The 18,243-nt window shown below is 46.2% G+C and overlaps 2 protein-coding genes across 3 annotated transcripts in view; both read right to left on the minus strand.

The window, feature by feature from the left end:
- Positions 1–2,524: 2,524 nt before the first annotated feature.
- On the minus strand, positions 2,525–8,581 carry LOC123131129 (uncharacterized). Its single transcript, XM_044550876.1, has 2 exons — positions 6,650–8,581; positions 2,525–2,962 (listed from the first exon to the last, which is right to left on the minus strand). The coding sequence occupies exons 1-2, from the start codon at positions 7,125–7,127 to the stop codon at positions 2,796–2,798; spliced, it is 645 nt and encodes a 214-aa protein (XP_044406811.1). The 5' UTR covers positions 7,128–8,581; the 3' UTR covers positions 2,525–2,795.
- Positions 8,582–14,387: 5,806 nt separating this feature from the next.
- Positions 14,388–18,243, minus strand: part of LOC123128680 (uncharacterized) — an 8,358-nt gene continuing 4,502 nt past the window's right edge. Inside the window, exons 8-12 of one of the 2 annotated variants that reach the window (XM_044548743.1) lie at positions 16,088–16,181; positions 15,718–16,010; positions 15,399–15,527; positions 14,850–15,092; positions 14,388–14,737 (exon numbers count right to left, since the gene is read on the minus strand). In XM_044548743.1, coding sequence (XP_044404678.1) covers positions 14,859–15,092; positions 15,399–15,527; positions 15,718–16,010; positions 16,088–16,181 — 750 coding nt within the window. In that variant the 3' untranslated portion in view covers positions 14,388–14,737; positions 14,850–14,858. Of the gene's footprint in view, positions 14,738–14,849; positions 15,093–15,398; positions 15,528–15,717; positions 16,011–16,087; positions 16,182–18,243 lie in introns of those variants that run through there. The other variant, XR_006463384.1, reaches the window with a different exon arrangement.

The following is an 18,243-nucleotide window of genomic DNA, read 5'->3' on the forward strand; positions in this document are numbered from 1 at the left end:
GACCGGAGCCTATATTATCATGCTATTTACACAAAAAGTTATCAGAGTATGTTTTCAAGAAGTTTTTCTCATGGGTCAAAGTTATCGTGGTGTTTGTACCTAAGTTATCAGGTCCGGAAAACCTATATTACCATGTTATTTACACAGATGTTACTGGAGTATGTTTTCAATAACTTTTTTCTACGGGTCAAAGTTATCGTGGAGTTTATACCTTAGTTATCAAGTCTGAGAGTGTATATTATCATGTTATTTACAAAGAAGTTATCGGTTGTATGTTTTCAACAATTTTTCTCATGGGATCAAAGTTATCGTTGTGTTTGTACCCAAGTTATCAGGACCGGTAGCCGATATTATCATGCTATTTACACACAAAAAAGTTATCAGAGTGTTTTTTCAACAACTTTTTTTCGCGGGTCAAAATTATCGTGGTATTTGTACCTAAGTTATCAGGTCCGGGAGCCTATATTACCATGTATTTACACAGATGTTACCGGAGTATGTTTTCAACAAGTTTTTTCCATGGGTGAAAGTTATCGTGGTGTTTATTCCTAAGTTATCAAGTCCGGGAGTGTATATTATCATGCTATTTATAAAGAAGTTATCGGTGGTAGGTTTTCAACAACTTTTATCTATGAGGGCAAAGTTATCGTGGTTTCTGTACCTAAGTTATCAAGTCCAGGAGCCCGATGACATGCATTGGTTGCGTGCTCTGGTCTTTAAATGGAGAGAAACATGCTACCATGATGGAAGCAAGGGTTGTGTGCTCTCATTTCAATCCTCTTAATTTTCCAGCCCATTATTTATATTTCTCGGACAAGGTGAAAATGGAAGCAAGACAACGAGACATACTACCATAATGGAGAAAGACAATAGCGCTTTTAATACTATATATACAACGGCCTACTGTTACCAAAGGGCTATTTAAAAGCATAAAATTAGGGGGTAAGACAATAAAAAATATATATTAAGTGAGCAGGTTAATGGGCCGGAGCTTAGTTACGAGAGACTCAAGTCCAAGTTCAAAGGCACCCCACACACACATCAAATTTATTTTTTAGTTTTTTGGTTGTAGATGCAAAGGAGTAGTAATACGATAAAAGCAAGTGTAACATATCTTTAACCACATGAAAGCGTTGGCTGGGCTGGTTACCGGTAGCAAATGCGCGCAACAGGTGGAAGGATCGATTCCTCTCTTCAGTTGATTCTCAAAAAAAAAAATCTCTTTAGTCTGCATTACTTGTGGTCCATGGCCTACCTAAAAAAAACTTGTGCCCCATGGGCCATGGCCTAGCCCATGATATAGTTACGACATAAGTGGTTTCTGTCCAAGTAAGGACAAAATAAGTTCTCTGCTCTCGTGGTTAATATGTATGCGTGTGTGTGGAACGTCATTGGTTCAAGATATGGCTTCGCAGCTCTTTTTTTTTCTCTCCTGATTTTTGTTTTCCATAAATCTTATGGACACTGATATATGGGTACTGTGGTCTTATGTTGAAGACATGGCTGTAGCCCCTAAAAAAAGTTGTAGCACTCTCTTTTTATTTTCTTTCCTGTTTTTATTTTTTGCATGTTTCTTTGGTCTGTCCAAGAAACAAATTGGTGCTCCAAAAAGGCATTTAGAGATTTTTTACCTTTTCGTCCATGGCACAATATAATTTTTTATCCATAAAACTTTGCATGCATGTAAAGACATACATGCGTACTATATTTTCTTCATCATATTTTCTTATTTTTAAACATTTTTAACGGTTTTATAGTTCCCATGGGGAGCATGTAGTCCCGAAAGCCCAAACGTCATCCCCAAATATTCAAATATTTGTTTTACAAATATAAAATTTTATTTTGACAAAACTTAAAAGATATAGTTTTCCTGAGTTTGCCATTCTTAGATTGTTTTCCCCGTGACAAATTTCAACGTGTATTTAAGAAATGATTTGGATAATTTTTTCTATTTTACACCATTTACCTCCTATTTTCCAAATTCTTGACTAGGATGCTTCAAAGGTCGTCCTTACCTTAGCGATAAGAGACATAATGGGGAATGTGTTTAAGAAGATGTCTCTACTACTAAGACACTCTACAATGTCTCTTTTAGTGTCATTACATGGTGATTGGGTTAGGTGCTAAGAGACATAACACGTAGTGCCTCTAGGTATGTGTCTCTATTGTTCGTTTATGGTGCAGTGCTAGGCGGGAAGCCTTTCCTTTGGAAAAATATCCATTAAAATATTCTCAACGAACATAGTGAAATGCATTGCGGAAGTCCAACTTCATGCGGGCGTTTTTATCTATGAAGGTGTCTCCCAAAATTACGCATAAACATGCAATTGCCGTGGATGCTCCTAGATTTGATGAAGGCGCTTTGGGCTCGCGAAACAAGGGTGCACATGAAATGCGGGAGTCTCGTCGCCAACATCTTGGCAATGATCTTGCCAACAATATGGACGAGGCTAATAAGGAGAAAATTTGAGATGGCCTCCGCACTATCCTTTTTTTATCAAAGGGGAGCTCCCCCGGCCGCGTTTCATAGAAATGAAACCAAAAGTCATACAGAGCCTCTGGTCTACAACCAGGTTCCAAACAGTTCCAAACCAGCATAAACAAATGCTACATCAGGATACAGTCTTCCAGGAATAGAAACGAAAAAAAACAAGACAGGTGAATCAACACCTCATTTTCTACGTTCAGATCATGGGGACGAAGACTACATGGATCTCCTCCGCTAACTTTGGATTGTTCTTGACCTCCTCCAAGGTGGCGCGCCCCCCATGTGTAAGCCCTTGGATGGTTTTAGACTAGGAAAGCCGCTCCAAAGTTTCTTGACATCTCAGTACGGTTCCAGTTCTAGCGGCGATCTCAATCTCACCAGCAGATGATCCCTGAATTGTTTTGTCTATCCCTCCCGTAGTTAATTGTGAGGCTTCATCCAATCTCCTAAGTAGTGACTTATTTTCTGCCAGACCTGTTTGACAGAAGTCCATTTAGACCTATTAAACACAATGTAGTTCCTAGTATTCCACAGTCCCCACAGGACAGCAGAAGAGACTACATTTAACTGCATAAATTTCTTATTACAGAGCCAGCAGGCAGCTAACTCCAAAAAAGAGTGAAAATTCCTACCAAAAATTATATCTACCTCTTTTCACATTACTCTAGCAACCACACAGTCAAAGAAAAGATGATGCACAGTTTCTATCTCAGTACAATGAACACATTCCAAGGGTTTTGGGATGCTCCTTTTCCTCAAGTTATCACAGGTTATAATTTTATTTTGAGAGAACAGCCAAACGAAACCTTGTATTCTAGGTGGGATTTTCAAACTCCACACCGCAGGAGTGTAAATAGGTTGTACCCCTCTAAAATTTATAATGGCATACAGGGATTTAGAAGAGTAGATGCCTTTTGATTCATACTGCCAAATCAGGCTATTCTCCTGATCAGTGAAAACTATAGATTTAGCAATAATTTCCAAATCAAACCATTGTTGCATAAGCTCTTCATCAAAATTCCTTCTAAAGGAAATCTTGAGAGTACTTCCATCCCAAGTTTTTGCAATAGTTTTGTTCTTATCATTAGCTATGCAGTACAAATGCCAGAATTGGGTAGCTAGGGGAGAGTTACCAAACCAAATATCTTCCCAGAATAGAATGGATCTTCCACTTCCTACTGCCCATTTATAACCAAGTTTAACAGCTTTCATGGCCCACATCACCCCCTTCCAGAACTGAGATGGGTGAGGGTCATTACATGAGAGGATGTTTGGTCTCTTAGTATTATATTTGGCATCAATAACTTTCCTCCATAGGGACCCCTCACTGAATATGTATATTTTTATCCAAGAACCTATCAGGCACAGGTTTAAATCTTGCAGATTTGGAATACCCATGCCTCGATATTCTTTTCTCATACACACATACTACCAATTGGCTAAATGAATCTTTTGATTTCCTTCATTATCATTCCAAATACAGTTAGCTAACTAGGAGTTGATCAAGGAAATGGCCCATTTGGGGAATTTAAAAAAGGACATCATATAAATTGGGGTGCTGGCTAGAAGGTCTTAACTAGAGTAACCATACCAAGCAAAGACAACAGTTTACCCCTCCAAACATCCATTCGAGGGCATCAACAAGGGGTTGTAGATCTTCTCTCCTGAGTTTATCAAAGTGCAGGGGAATCCCTAAATATTTGATTGGGAATTTTCCTCTAACACAGTGGAAAACATCAAGGAAAGTTTGAATCTCCTCCTTGTCTAAATTGATGGGGACTAACTCACTTATGATAGTTAATGGACATGCCAGACACTAACTCAAAACAGGTCAGGACCCATTTGAGATTAATAGCAGCTCTACGATCATTATCTACAAAAAGTAAAGTATCATCATCATATTGTAGGCAGGTGATCCCACCTGGGCAGAAATTTGGGCACATTCCTCTAATCAGACCAGACTGCGACCCTTTAACCACCATATTAGCAAAGACAACAACCACCAGGTTGAAAAGCAAGGGTGAAAAAGGACCCCCTTGTCTCAGCCCACTACTAGTAATTAAAAAAATCACTCTCTTCCCCATTAACTTTGACACCAATGGATCCATGTTGAGTGATACTTTTAATCCAGTTAATCCATCTTCTACCAAAGCCTCTTAACTCAAGAACCTCATAGAAAAAAATCTAGATTCACTCTATCATATGCCTTTTCATAGTCAATCTTCAAAATCATCCCTTTCCTACCAGAGGAATGGGCAGTGTGTAGCACCTCATGTGCAGTAACCACACTCTCCAAAATGTACCTACCTCTAATAAAGGCAGATTGATTTTCAGAAATCAATTTGCTAGCTAACAAAGCTAGTCTATTAGTCAAGACCTTAGTGAAAATGTTAAAACAACAATTAAGAAGTCTAATAGGTCTAAACTTCCTCATCTCCTTATCTTCCTCTTCTTTAGGGATCGAGGTGATCATGGAAAAATTCAATCTAAAAATGTCTAGGTCATGGTCATACCATGCCTCAAGCATAGCCATAAGATCATCTTTAACTATGTCCCAAATTTTTTGGAAGAAGATAAAAGGCAGGCCATTAGGGCCAGGTGCTCCATCTGAGTAAGAGTCAAATACTGCTTTCCTAACCTCTTCCTCAGTGAATCTAGCTTCTAGTTTAAGATTATCTTCTATAGAAACCTTCTCATTACCATTGAAAAAGTCTTGTTTCAAAGCAATATTAGGTCTCTGCTCAGCTTTAAAGAGTTTCTTATAATAACCTAGAGCTATTTTCTTCATTTCTTCCAGGGGTCCCTCAGGGCCCTCTAGGACAGAGATCATTTTCTTCCTCCTTCTCTGATTAGCTACTGCCTGAAAGTAAACTATATTTCTATCACCTTCTAAGATGTCTCTGTCTAACTCTAGTCTCCTCTTTGCACCATATATCACTAAGCTCATTTAAAATATCCTTCATCCTATTCCTAACTATCTTAGAAAGCCCGTTAGTCTCTGTTTGGATATCCATTCTATCATATTCTTCCATGAGTGCTTTTTTATATTTCCAAAGATAAGCTTCTAGGTTAGCACTCCAACCTCTAGCTATTCTCCTAAAAACTCTCACTTTACTTTGCCATATATCTATAGGGTTGGAACTAAAACACCTAGTATCCCAATGCCTAACCACTATCTCTCTAAATTTAGGCATAGTTAACCACCACTTTTCAAATTTGAAACTATTCTTCTTAGGAAGCTCATCACACCCAGACTCCCAAATAACAGGGGTATGGTCACTCCCAATTCTAGGAAGCACTCTAGCACTAGCTAAAGAAAGGTGGCCTCAAACTCAGTTGTACAGAAAATTCTATCAATTCTAGAGATAATCAGATCTGCTTGATTATTTGCCCAAGTATACATCCTCCCGGTCATATTAATTTCTACCAGGGACCAATAGTCCACCCAAGAATTGAACCTGTCAATCCACTTAAAATCTACTCTGCCATTGTTCTTATGATTTTGACTTCTAACTAGGTTGAAATCTCCCCCTACAATTGCAGGACCAGTCCAGTTAAGGAACATCTGGTGCAATTCAGAGATAAATTCTTGCTTAGTTTCCTCATATGCAGGGCCATATACAGTGGTAATCCTAGAGACTACCTGAGTGTCTCTCTTACACACTACTACATTCATAGAGAATTTAAAAATCTCCCAACTAATGATCTTGAAAATGTCTAACTCTACACCTACTAAAATACCCCCAGCAGAACCAGTTCCACTCAAAGTTCCTATTCCCTAATAAATTCTTAAGAAAGGAATTGGAGAAAGATTCCTTTTTAGTCTCTTGAAAACCTATGTAAGCAGGATTCAAAGGTAAAATAGTATCCTCTATACATTTATGCCTACCAGGGGCCACAACCCCTCTAATGTTCCAGAAGATGTACCTCATTTGCAAACCTTGTTTCCAGGGTGCTTGCCATGTCTATTCTTACTGATTAGATTCTCTACTCTATCATTCCCCCTATCTACCAGGGTTCTACATTTATGTCCTACATCATCTAGAGGAGTAGTAGTACTCTTATGCTCAAGTTTTTCTCTAATCTCTACACCAATAACATCGGTCATATCTACTATTTCTTCAACAGGTAAAACATTAAAAGGGTTTGAGTCTATTATACCTTTCACAGATGTTTTTGGTAATTCCAAATCCTTCTTCATCTTGAGCAATTCAGCTTTCTCCATAATGGGCAGTTTTCCTTTCACCCTAGTGCTCTTCCTTGCAGGTTGAACTGGGCCCCATATCTTCTGCTTCTTGGAGGTATTCCTGTCCCTATGATCAAACATAACCCCCTCCTCCTCATAAGTGGGCATAATGTCATCAGGAAGATAAACCTCATCTTCACCATCTTCCACATTGTGTTCCGTCCCATCACTAGTTGCATGGAATTTTGTCTCTATCGTACTAATTTCCTCTCCAGTTTTCCCCAGTTCCTCATTCATTTCCACAAATAGAAATCTAGTCACTTCCCTTTCAGGGTTTTCTGTTGGCACTACCTCATTCCCATTAGATTGTATCTCAATTGCTTCTTCATAGTTCACATCATCCTTCCTCTTAAAAGCCTCCCAAATAGCTTTCTCACTAGGTGGAGTCATCATATCACACAAGGAATGAGTTCTCTGGCCATTATTACCACTACCTCCATCCACATTTCTGCTATTGTTCCCACCATTGCCATTGAGGGATCTCTGGTTGTTTCCCCCTTCATTTAGTCAACCATCAGTTTCCATTCCACTGTTATTGTTTTTGTCAGCATCACCATCTCCATATTTGTGCCCAGACCTTGAAGGTTCTATCTCTATAGACACAGGTTTAGGGACTTCCACAGTGATCTGAACTTGTACTAATTTGCCTTCTAGAGAGAACAACCTCTCATTTGGAATTTTGTCGGGGTCTCTATATTGTATTTTAACTCTGACCACTTCAAACATACTCTTGAACATCTGTTCCCAGTCCACCTCCACAAGCAGTCCAAAAACAGACGTGATTTGGTCAAGTGAAGACCATTCACACCATTTGGGCAGCAATTTCCTCAATTGAACCCAAACTTCGGTTAAGCTGTCCATTTTCTCTAGATCCTCTTTCCAAGCTACTACCTTAACAATGATATCTTCCCTAGACAGACCAAGACATGGGTACCCAGCTACATGATCCACAGAGATATGTGGTGGAAACTTCACCAGATAAGAGTATAAGACCATCTGCCAATTGATCTTATCTGCCAAGGCCAATTAGTTTTATAGATGACTGCAAACTCCTTGGCCAAGTATTCCTTGCTTATCTCTCCTGATTCAATGTACACTACTCCAAAGTTCTTAAAGCTTCCAATTGCATTCTGCCCCATGTCTGGTACTTTAATATGATAGAATCCCAAACCTGCAACAGTACTACCAACAAACTTCTTCTGCTTCTCTTTTCCATTGACTGACTATACTCAGTGAAATCCACAACCATCTTCTCTTTGCCCCCTGTAATGTTGATAGAGCCAGATATATTCAAATTCTTCTTCTGCTTCTCTTTTCCAGCCTGGTTTTTCAGACCCCCTTCACTTGTTTGTTGCCGCCCACCACCATGGTGGCCACTCCCAGGGGGCACATGAGATTGTCCTGGGGCAACCCATTGATTGCTTGACGGGGAATTTGGAGGAGGTGGATACAGAGGGTAAGCACCTAGGAAACCCCAAGGAGGGGCGCCTGGGAAGCCAAATTGCGGTGTCATGGGTGGAGGAAACCCATACATCATCGGCGGCCCAGATTGCTGTTAATCATCTTGGGGCACAGGATTCTGCTGGATTCACCCTTCCCCCTTCGTCTTCCCCTTCCATGGCCTCCTTCTTCCCTCTTCACCTTCTCGTAGATCTCAGCAAACATAGTCTCCGGATCTCGAAACCACCCCGACTCAGAGATGCTGAATTGGGTGGCTACCTGGCCTGTGCTCTCACCTTCCGAAACTGGGTGGCAATTCTCAACTCCAAAAGCCTTGGCCTCCAACAGCGATTTGCGGATCCACACCGCCGCCTCTCTCTGTCTAGGAACCCTAGGGGAGGTGTTTGTTTTATCGTCCTCACCAAACCACAACTGGCTAAAGAAGTCACCCCAATCTCCTCACCCTCTTCACTGACAGCGGGTCCCACCTATGTCTCTGACCTGGCAATAGCTTTGACCCGGTCAGCTCATTCCCGTTCCTCTGGATCACGTGGGATTTTGAACTGGAATCCGCCCAAATCCTCGAAGACCAACAATGGCGACTCCACGGCCCTCTCCCCCTCACTCGCAGTATGAGGACTGCAGCAGATGGGAGGATAACCTGGACATACCTCAAGCCGACTTCGAGTCAGGCTCATCCCTGTCCTCGCCTCACTTGCCCTATCCCTTCTCGCAGCTATCTCTGCACTGTTCTGAAGATCCTCCACTTCGCCCTCTGAATACGGGAAGTAGAACAAGCCTCCTCCGATGCCCAATTTAAAATCAGCACAGGAGTAAGCGGCTGTCCCAGAGCAAACAACCGACCCCTCTCTTCCTGGGTGGTTCGTGACATGATTCACAGCGCCAGGAACATCCTCGCATCGCGTACCTGACCTATAATTTCCGCATCTCTCGCCGCCCTTGCCGCTGCTCGTTGTTTCCTCCCCAAACCCGACACCAATCCAACGATCTCTTGGTCTGATGCACTGCTCCCGTCGCCGTGGGAATCCATCCGCGGTGCAGGTAGTCGCGGATCTGGGCCACTGATCTGACGAGATTTGTGGCGTAGTTCTCCTCTCCGCTTCTGAGCCAGGGAACGGCGGTGGCGGCGAGATGGAGCAGCGCGGGGGAAGCAAGCGTATCCAGTCGCACCAGCGCTCGAACCTGCGGGGAGGAGCGATGGGAAGTGCGGTGGCGTGGGCGGCGGGGACAGGCACATCTTCTTCTTGGCGCCATGCCCGCAAAATTAAGCCAATGGATGTTTTCTGGGTGCAAGTCTGGAGAAGAGCATAATTACTCCATGCGCTTAGGCTTAATAATATGCCAACAAGCCTTAAAAAGGCCCTGGTGACTTGTCATTTGGCATGGGTTTTTGGTGGCGGCACGGATCTCCTCTTCACGAAAAGACTCCCCAACCCCTCAAAAAGAAAAAAAATGACTCCCCAAAGAGAGCTAAGATCACACTCGTTAAAGTCCCCAACCTCTCTTGTCATCGTGGCCTTGAAGTTTTGGTGCATGATTTTCTCCTTGTCTTGGTGTTGCCTGACTCAACCATTACCATCAGGCTCTCAGCTTATGAATAGAGTTTTTTCTCCTCTGCGCGTTGATCTTCAGGTGACTTTTTTGAGGTTTTTCACATGCGCAGATTGACGCTTCCTAGATCTTTCCATGACCGCTAGGCTAACAACCTGTCGCTTCAGGCTTTTGTGCAGATCGCATTCCTCGTCTAAGAGCATCTTCAACAGGCACCCCAAAACTACCTCACGCGCTTAAAAACCAGTGTTTTTATGTGCCGGAGAAAAAAATAAAGCGCTCCGTAGGCGCTGTAAAGTAGTGTGCACTCAAAAAACTTTAACGCGCGGGCATGCGCGCGGGCTGCGGGGCTGCAAATTTGAGGCACCGGAGTGCTTGCCGGCTGCTGCAGGTAGGGCCGCCGTATTGAACGTCGTGTTTTTGTGCGCCTGGAAAACCTCCCACGTGCAAAAACATTATTTCGACGCTACAAAACTTTTTAGCACGCCGCGGTACCGTCCGTCCGTTAGAGATGCTCTAACAACTCTCTTGTCTCTTTGCGCGACGTCAAGCTGAAGGTTGATCTCGAGAGTCATGTCAAAGTGGAGCTTGGCATTGGAAGCAAAGGATCTACTCCAACTCTTTAGCCTGAGGCTAACTCTCCTGAGCTTAGGCCAACTGCAGCACAGGACCCCATCCCATTCGCCCACGTCCGTTTGAAGCAAAACAGACAGACCACAGGCCCAGCGCGCGACGGCCTGGACCCATCGGGTCCATTTTGTGTCCGGGTCGACCCATTTCGAGCGCAAACATGCGCCGGGTTTGGGTCACGGCGGACAGCAAACAGACGCGTCGCTCGTCCGCTTCGGGGCCGCGTGACAGGCGGCCACCTACCTCCCACCGCCCGACATTAATGCGCACGAGCGGTCAGCCCCACCTGACATCGACCCAGCGAACGGTCGCCGTCCTTCTTAAGTGCGAAGCCGTGGACCGGTCGTCGTCCACACTCCCCACTCCAGCCCATTCTGCCTCCTTAAAACCCGACACGGCCCAAACCCTAGCTCTCCCTCTCCCTGTCCTCGATCTCGCCGGCCAGCCGCCTCGCAGCCATGGTGTTCTGGAACCGCAAGGGGAAGCACGACCGCGAGGCTGGCTCGTCCTCGGGCCACCGCCACGGCTCCGTGAAAGAGGAGCCCGCATCACCATGACGTCGGCCCCTGCGCCTGCCCCGTTCACCATCGGTCCTATGGCCGGCGGCGAGCGCGACCGATAGTACATCAACATAGATGTATGTCGCCGTTATTGGGAGGCGAGGACGCCACTCCCGTGGAGCGACGTGCACCTCCCCAATAATTGGCATCTCTCCACCGACCGGGTGCCGATCCCGCCGGTCCCGATGAGCGGCCGCGCGCGCTGCGAGGAGATCGAGCGTCGTCGCCGCTTCCTGCTGGACGACATGTACGACGACCCCAGGTACGCCCCCGACTCGGACCTGTGGGACACGTGGCTAAGGGACGAGCACGACGTGCGGCGCGCCTCCTTCTTCGCCGGCACCTCGTCGGGGCCACGGCGGCCACATCGAGAGCGCGCATCAGCTGCTCCCCAGGTGCGCGGGCGTACGCGGGTGCGCGGCCTGACGCCCACGCCGTCGCCACCACCACCTCCTCGCATGACAACGGAGGAGGAGGCTCGGCTCATGCAACGTGTCATGGAGAACTCCATGAACACGCACGATGAGCGCCAATGGGAGGGCCTTGAGGAGATGATGGCCCTCTCTGCGGCCGGCGACGTCGCCATTCCGGAGCTGGAGATGGTGAGGGCGGAGCAGGTGATGGAGGAGCTCGTGGCCGCGTTGCACCCAGGCCTGGTGGGCCAGCAGTGGAGCCGGTCATGCACGGCTCCGGAGATGGCCGACGCCGTGGGGGGCGTGAACTGGTGCCCCACACCGCCGCGGTCACCAGAGCGGGAGGCATCGCCACGGGAGGAGGTGGTGCAGGCACCTCCCGCCTTCCAGCCCGCCCCCGTGTACCGCGCACCGCCGTCCCACCTCTGGACGCCGCCGGACTACGTCGACCTCGTCAGCGACGACGACAACGGCGACCACTGAAGACGGCGACGGCCACGGCATCGACAAGCACGGCAGGAGCGCGCGGGCGGCGGTTTTACTTTGTTTTTTATGTTAATTATGGCTATGTGAACCATGGAACTGGGCCGTTTTGTGGCTGTGATGGTTAACTTATGTTTTATGTTTTTATATTTGCGTTTATTTACCTTTTTGGCATTTTATTTTAGTTTTTATGCTTTTTTTAATCATGTCCACCTCGGACATGATTTGGGGTGCGGCCGCGCGTTGGACGCACCGACAACCCAACGACTGAAAACGGACATGGCAAACCCATTGCCGCCCCAAAAAGGACGAAATCCGGCCAAATCGGACGTTCGTTGGAGTCGTGCGGTGAAGTTGGCCTTATGGAAAAACACTTGGCAAGGCTCAAAGTGCGGCGCTGGCTCCGCCCAAGCAGCAGCAACAGTCTCGTTGAAGCCCGGCAACTTGACCCAATAGTTGTCAAACTTGAAGCACCTAGGCTTTCTTGGCCCACCATCGGAAGCAAGGAGCAGCGGATAATGGTCTGACAAGGATGAGGAGGGGGAGGGGGCGTGAAGAATGTGGTCGCTGAACTGGATATCCTAATCCTCGCTGCAAAAGATCACATCCGGCTTGCTCAGGGTAGGGTTCTCATTTCACTGTTCCACACGAAGCGACCATTTTGCAAGTGGGTCCCCTTAAGCACAAAGCACGGAATGGATTCATACATTTCCAGTTGACGTCCCGCTTGTTTTTGTCTCTGACCCTATAGATTTGGTTGAAATCACCATTAATCAGCCACTCGAACCTAGGCGCCGGTCTATGAGCAGTAATCTCAGCAACTACAACAACAACAAAAATCCTTGTTCCGGTTGTTAGCCGACGGGCCGTTAAGTAGAACTTGATGGCCGCCGTTAAGTAGAACTCGCCCATAAAAATGCCATGAAGATCCAAAACATCCTCGTTCCAGAGAAGAAAAATGCCGCCTTGTGCCCAGAGCCGGCCTCTCGGCATAACCACGTAGACGAACCGCCAAGATAGGCGGCTGTAGCCACATCCAAGGCCTGGAGCTTTGACTCCTGAATAGTAGTTCAGCGCTCGGGATTTTTTTTTTTTAAAACGAGGCAAAAGATTTGCCATTTTCATCGATTAAGAAGAAGAGAGTTGCCCGGTTAATTAACAGGAACCTGGGCAAAAACCGTCACAACACGGCCAACAATAAGGCACACCGGCCGACCTGGCACCCACAAGACCACACACACCGTCGAGGAGATGACACCGTCGAGGTTGCCTGCATTGTCATCGTCGCCACCTCTCCCCAAGCAGGCGACTCCGACTTCACCGCCGACGACTCGTCAAGACCCCTCCGAACGAACGACACCCGAGGACCTCATCGGCCAAAGCCAAACAATCGGCCGAGACGTCGAAGACCGCCAGCTCCGATTTTGTTGATGCGCTTCACGGGAGAAAGTTGCAAGCCTCGCACCGACCTAGTCCATCGCAGCCTCCGAAGAGCATCGTCCGCTGAAATCCGCCCTCACGGAGTCATCGTTGCCGCAGGGGGCCCCTGCCACACGCAGCTCCGATTTCTCTGTCGCAGCGAGATGCAATCATAGGCACACCCATTGGCGCATCGGAACGCCGACATCAGAAGGACCAGCCGCGACCCAGCTCCACGCGCCACCATCGTCGTTACCGCACAAGTCGCAACGCCAACATCTCGCATCACCGGTTGGGCACCAGCCAACCTTGATGTCGTGCACGTCCAGCCCATGGAAAGCGCGGAGGGGAACAAGTCTTCAAGACGACGTCCCCAAGGGGGGAAGCGACGCGGAAACGACGCCGTCGCCCGACATAGTCATAGGCTTTCACCCGAAGACGAACCCTGAGGGTGGACAAGGCCAGAGGGCTCCACGACGACCCTTCAGGAAGGAAGAACGACGCCCACGGGCGCCACGTCGTCGGCGTCGGCAGAAGCCACGCAGGCAAACACCCGGAGCACTGGCCTCCACACCCCCACGCAACCAGCCACCGGCAGCTGATCCGCATATCCGCTGAACCGCACACCCCCGGCGCCGTGGCGGCGCCACCACCATGCCGGAGCCATCCACCTCGCCGTCGGAAGACGCCGACCAGATCCGACGAGCCGAACCCAGCCAGGACGACCAGATCCGGCGACCCCCAGCTGCAGCATCGTCGCAGAGGCCACCCAAGGCCGGCAGCAGCCGGCCCGCGGACGGAGGAGACACCAAAGGCCGGAAGGGGGGGCCGCCACCCCGCCCCGACGCGCCAACAGGAGCACCGGGCCACAGCCCAGTAGCCCGACGACGCGGTCACGACGGCTGCCACCCGTCGGAGACGCGGCCTTGAATCCTAGCCACTCACGTTCCAACACAGGAGCTGTATTCATTTTTAAACAATGGGCAACTCTGACGATTAACATTCACAGTAACACTGTGTGATACCACGATTAGCAGATATCCAATATCTACGAACTATTCTGCCTGGACTGAAGTCATGCATAAGTTCTCAATTGACAGCTATTACCAAGCAGCATGCCTTTTATGGTGACCCAGATGAGGCCACGGTCTGGTGAATTGATTTTATTTGGTCAAAGTGATAAGAAACATTCACCTTTTTTTTAACACTTGTAACAAATTATATTCTATCATCTGATTAGACAACACCAATCCAAATATGACTGGACAAAGCAGAGCAAACACAAGCCATCCCAGCCACCTTGATCCTCCACACATACGACAGAAAAAGACTGCAACCTTCAGAGGTTGTACTAACATGAAATGAAAAACTTAAAAAAAACACAGAGATTAGGACCAATCCAGTAAGATCACCATAGGTGTGCCATGCACCTCCTTGTCCAGAGCACCGTCCCCCAGTACGCTCGCAATCCAACCGGAAGAAGGCCCTGAGTGACAGTTGTGTACAAGAAGTGAAGGTCAGTTCTTCGGACTGCAACTAATATGTACAAGAAATATAACTTGAATTTAGAACAGCAAAGGCAACTGCGACATGCTTACCTTTCAGAGTCAAGTTATTCTACTCAGCTGCTTTCTTAACCATAGAAGACGGGTCTCTGGATCAGCACAGAGAAAAATCGCTCTGTTGTTCTCATCTTTGAAAATATCGAAGGAGCCAACCTTCTCATCAGTTGACAATTCTTCTATTGTCTTCACCACAGCGATGCATTTTTTGATTGAAAAATCATCTGCTGGAGCTTCCTCAGCTTGCTGTGTTTTCATCTCCAGATTCACCTTGATTGCCTAAATAGACAAATTGATTAACAGCCTTAGTAGTAAGACTAGTAGCAACTTGCACAACATTAGCATCGCCCTATATATGTTTACGCACTCTATGTTAATTTCATTGCATTTGAATGCAGCTGATAAAACAAATATATAGATTTGCAAGGAAGAAAGAAAGATGAAAACAGATATAGGAACATAGTAGCTTTGTACTAAAGTGGGTTTCATAGCCAATAAACCATAGCAGAAGGCACTTGTTGCTGGTTGAGCAAAGAGAATGAGTATAACTGGTGCACCACCTGGTGCAACAGGTTTAGGAGTTACCTTGGTATCTTCTACCACCTTTGGGAGCCACTGCAGAACATGGTATTCATTATCACCTTGAAGCGAGTACCTTCTACGGGCCCATAAATTGCCTCTGAAGTCATGCTTCTCGATCACCATGTCGGAGATCTAAAACAATAAATTTCACATAAATTGCAGAGTGAAAAACAAAAACTAACTGAGCTTTATGCCACTTATTCTAACTAGTCCCTTGGTGTTATATGTCTGTTTTGCATAAACCTGATGGAAATGGCAACTTATGAAATTTTCATAAAGAATATTGTATGAAGACGTTAAATGTGAAACAAATAACACATACGTGGGAATATTGGGGTCGCCGCTCTGCCAGTACAGCAGTAAGACTATGAGTGTACAGACTAGTTTCTACAGGAACATGCGGGAGTTCTTCCCCGCGCACCACGCATACAGCGCCGCTCTTTCTATAGGTTTTATCGATGACCATGTGAACTGGTATTTGAAAAACACTCCCATTTACTAGCAATGCTTTAGTAATTCTGGCTGATAGCCAGCCACTAGTGTTTTCAATGATGTTTCGCAACTCTTGTGCGGTACGAACTTTGTGCACGTCCGAACGATCAAGAACTGCCTCACCTGAAAAATTAACAGAACACATGAAATGATTTCAACAATCATATTTAATTTTTTTAGAAGAGAAACATCAAGCATACCATTAAAATCTTCCGGTATAAGAAACTTCTTCTTGATAATATCATTTCTCAGACCAGTGGGATCAGCTGCATTAGGATCCTGTATATGTTCAGTCTGCAAATAGGTTAGGATACTCGTCAGTCTCTTTATTGAATTAATTCAGCCTTGTCAATTTACAGCAATCGCATGCTGCTACATGATGGGCTGTCAGGGTTGGACATCTACAAGGAGTCGGGACAAAACTTCATCCAGACAGTCAACGATCTGATGGAGGCATCCCGTCCTCTCAAGAAGAATGAGGCGGCGCTGCCGGTGCTGACCATAGCAGTTTAGGTACTGGTTTGCCTCCCCTCGTCGCCTATTCGGTTATCAATGTTAGGTTCCTCTTTCATCCTTGTGTGGTGTTGGTCTGCTCTAGTGTTGAAGACAGATGCTTGGCTTCGTCCTATTCGTCAGTCAGGCAGAGAGTTGAGTTGTTTTTATGTTTTATGGATCTAGAAATCCTATGTTAGAATGTAAGGGGGCTTAATAACCCAGCGAGAAGGAGGTCTGTTCGTAATTCTCTGTCTGATAAGGTATGTCATGTGGTTTGCCTCCAAGAAACCAAGTTGGGTTTGTGTGATAGGATGTTGGTGTCTGATGTTTTGGGGCCAATATTTACAGATGAGTTTGTGTACAAGTTGGCTGATGGTACGAGAGGGGGGATTTTGGTTGCTCGTTCGTCATATTGCAAGATTGCTCTGAATGGAACGGCCCCTGGCCATTTCTCTTTGACTGAAACTGTTACCGACAGATCAAACAATGAGTTGGTCTTTGACTGGTGCCTATGCAGGAATGGTTAATTCTGGGAGATTTATAACTTAATTAAAAGGGCAGAAGAGAAAAGCAATGACAATCTTAATTTGAGGATGATTGGAAGATTCAGTGATCTTATTGAAGATCTAGAACTAAGAGAGTTCCCACTGCTGGGAAGGCATTTCACCTGGTATAATGAAAAGCAGAGCTCTACTCTGACAAGAATCAAGAGTTTTCTTAACTAGAGATTAGGATGTGAGATTCCTTCAATTACAGATGTCGCCGGCTTCTACAAATATTTCGGACCATTGCCCGTTGATGGTAGGGCAGAGGTTCAAGGGCTTCCGGTTCAAAGCTTTCTGGCTTGACTTGGATGGGTTTCAGGAGGTTTGCTACAAACGACTGGGCGGAGCCAGTCCAGACCACTGATACAGTCAGAGGATGCTGCACACGAAGCTCTCAACAGCAAGGGTGCTGAAAAGATGGAATAAGGAGAGGTTGACTGATATTAACTTCCATACCGAGCTAGCTAATGAGGTGATCTTCAAGTTAGACTTGGCTCTAGAGGATTCACTGGATCAAATGGCAGCAGAGATCGTGGCTGACCTGGATTAAGGAGGGAGATGCGAATACCCGGCTCTTTCACTTGAGGGCAAAAGCAAGGAGGAGAACAAAAATCACATACCAGTGCTATCTGGAAGTAATGGTGAGGTTTTTGACTACAATGATAAAGCCAACCTTCTATCGTAACATATCTCGCAGATAATGGGGTGCAGTACTAGTGGCCAGACCGCTGGGTTGAATTGGTGTTTTCTGGGTATGCCTAGTTTTTACCTTGATCACTTGGCTGAGCCTTTTTCTGCAGAGGAGTTGAGAGCTGCAGTTTTTAGTTCATTAGTGTTGAGAGAAAAGTGAAGTTTTATGCTTGGTTGTTGCTGCAAAACCAGAAGTGGACAGTGGACAGATTAGCTACTAGGGGCTAGCCGCACATCACAGTTTGCAAGCTATGTAATCTTGCTCCTGAATCTGCGGCGCATTTGATTCTGCAGTGCAACTTTGCAAATGAGTTGTGGACTGAGACGGCTAGCATCTGCCTGGGATCAGCTTTGGCAGGATTGCGGGCACCGACTTTAAAAGGGTGGTGGAGAAAGTGCAATGCCAGAGCACCTGTACAAAATGGAAAAGAAGCAGTTGTTGCTGGCAATTTACACGGTATGACACATTTGTAAAGAGGCGACCGAAGAATCTTTGAGAACAAAGAGGAGAACATTCAGTCCGTACTCTCTCACTAGCGATGATCTTAACCTGCTTAAAGCCGCTAAGAGGGAAAGAGGCTGAGGTGTGTTCAGTGAGTTGTTTGGGTGCGTTTGCACCGTTTTCA

Source organism: Triticum aestivum, chromosome 6A, assembly GCF_018294505.1.
Source record: "Triticum aestivum cultivar Chinese Spring chromosome 6A, IWGSC CS RefSeq v2.1, whole genome shotgun sequence".
Classification (NCBI taxonomy): Eukaryota; Viridiplantae; Streptophyta; class Magnoliopsida; order Poales; family Poaceae; genus Triticum; species Triticum aestivum.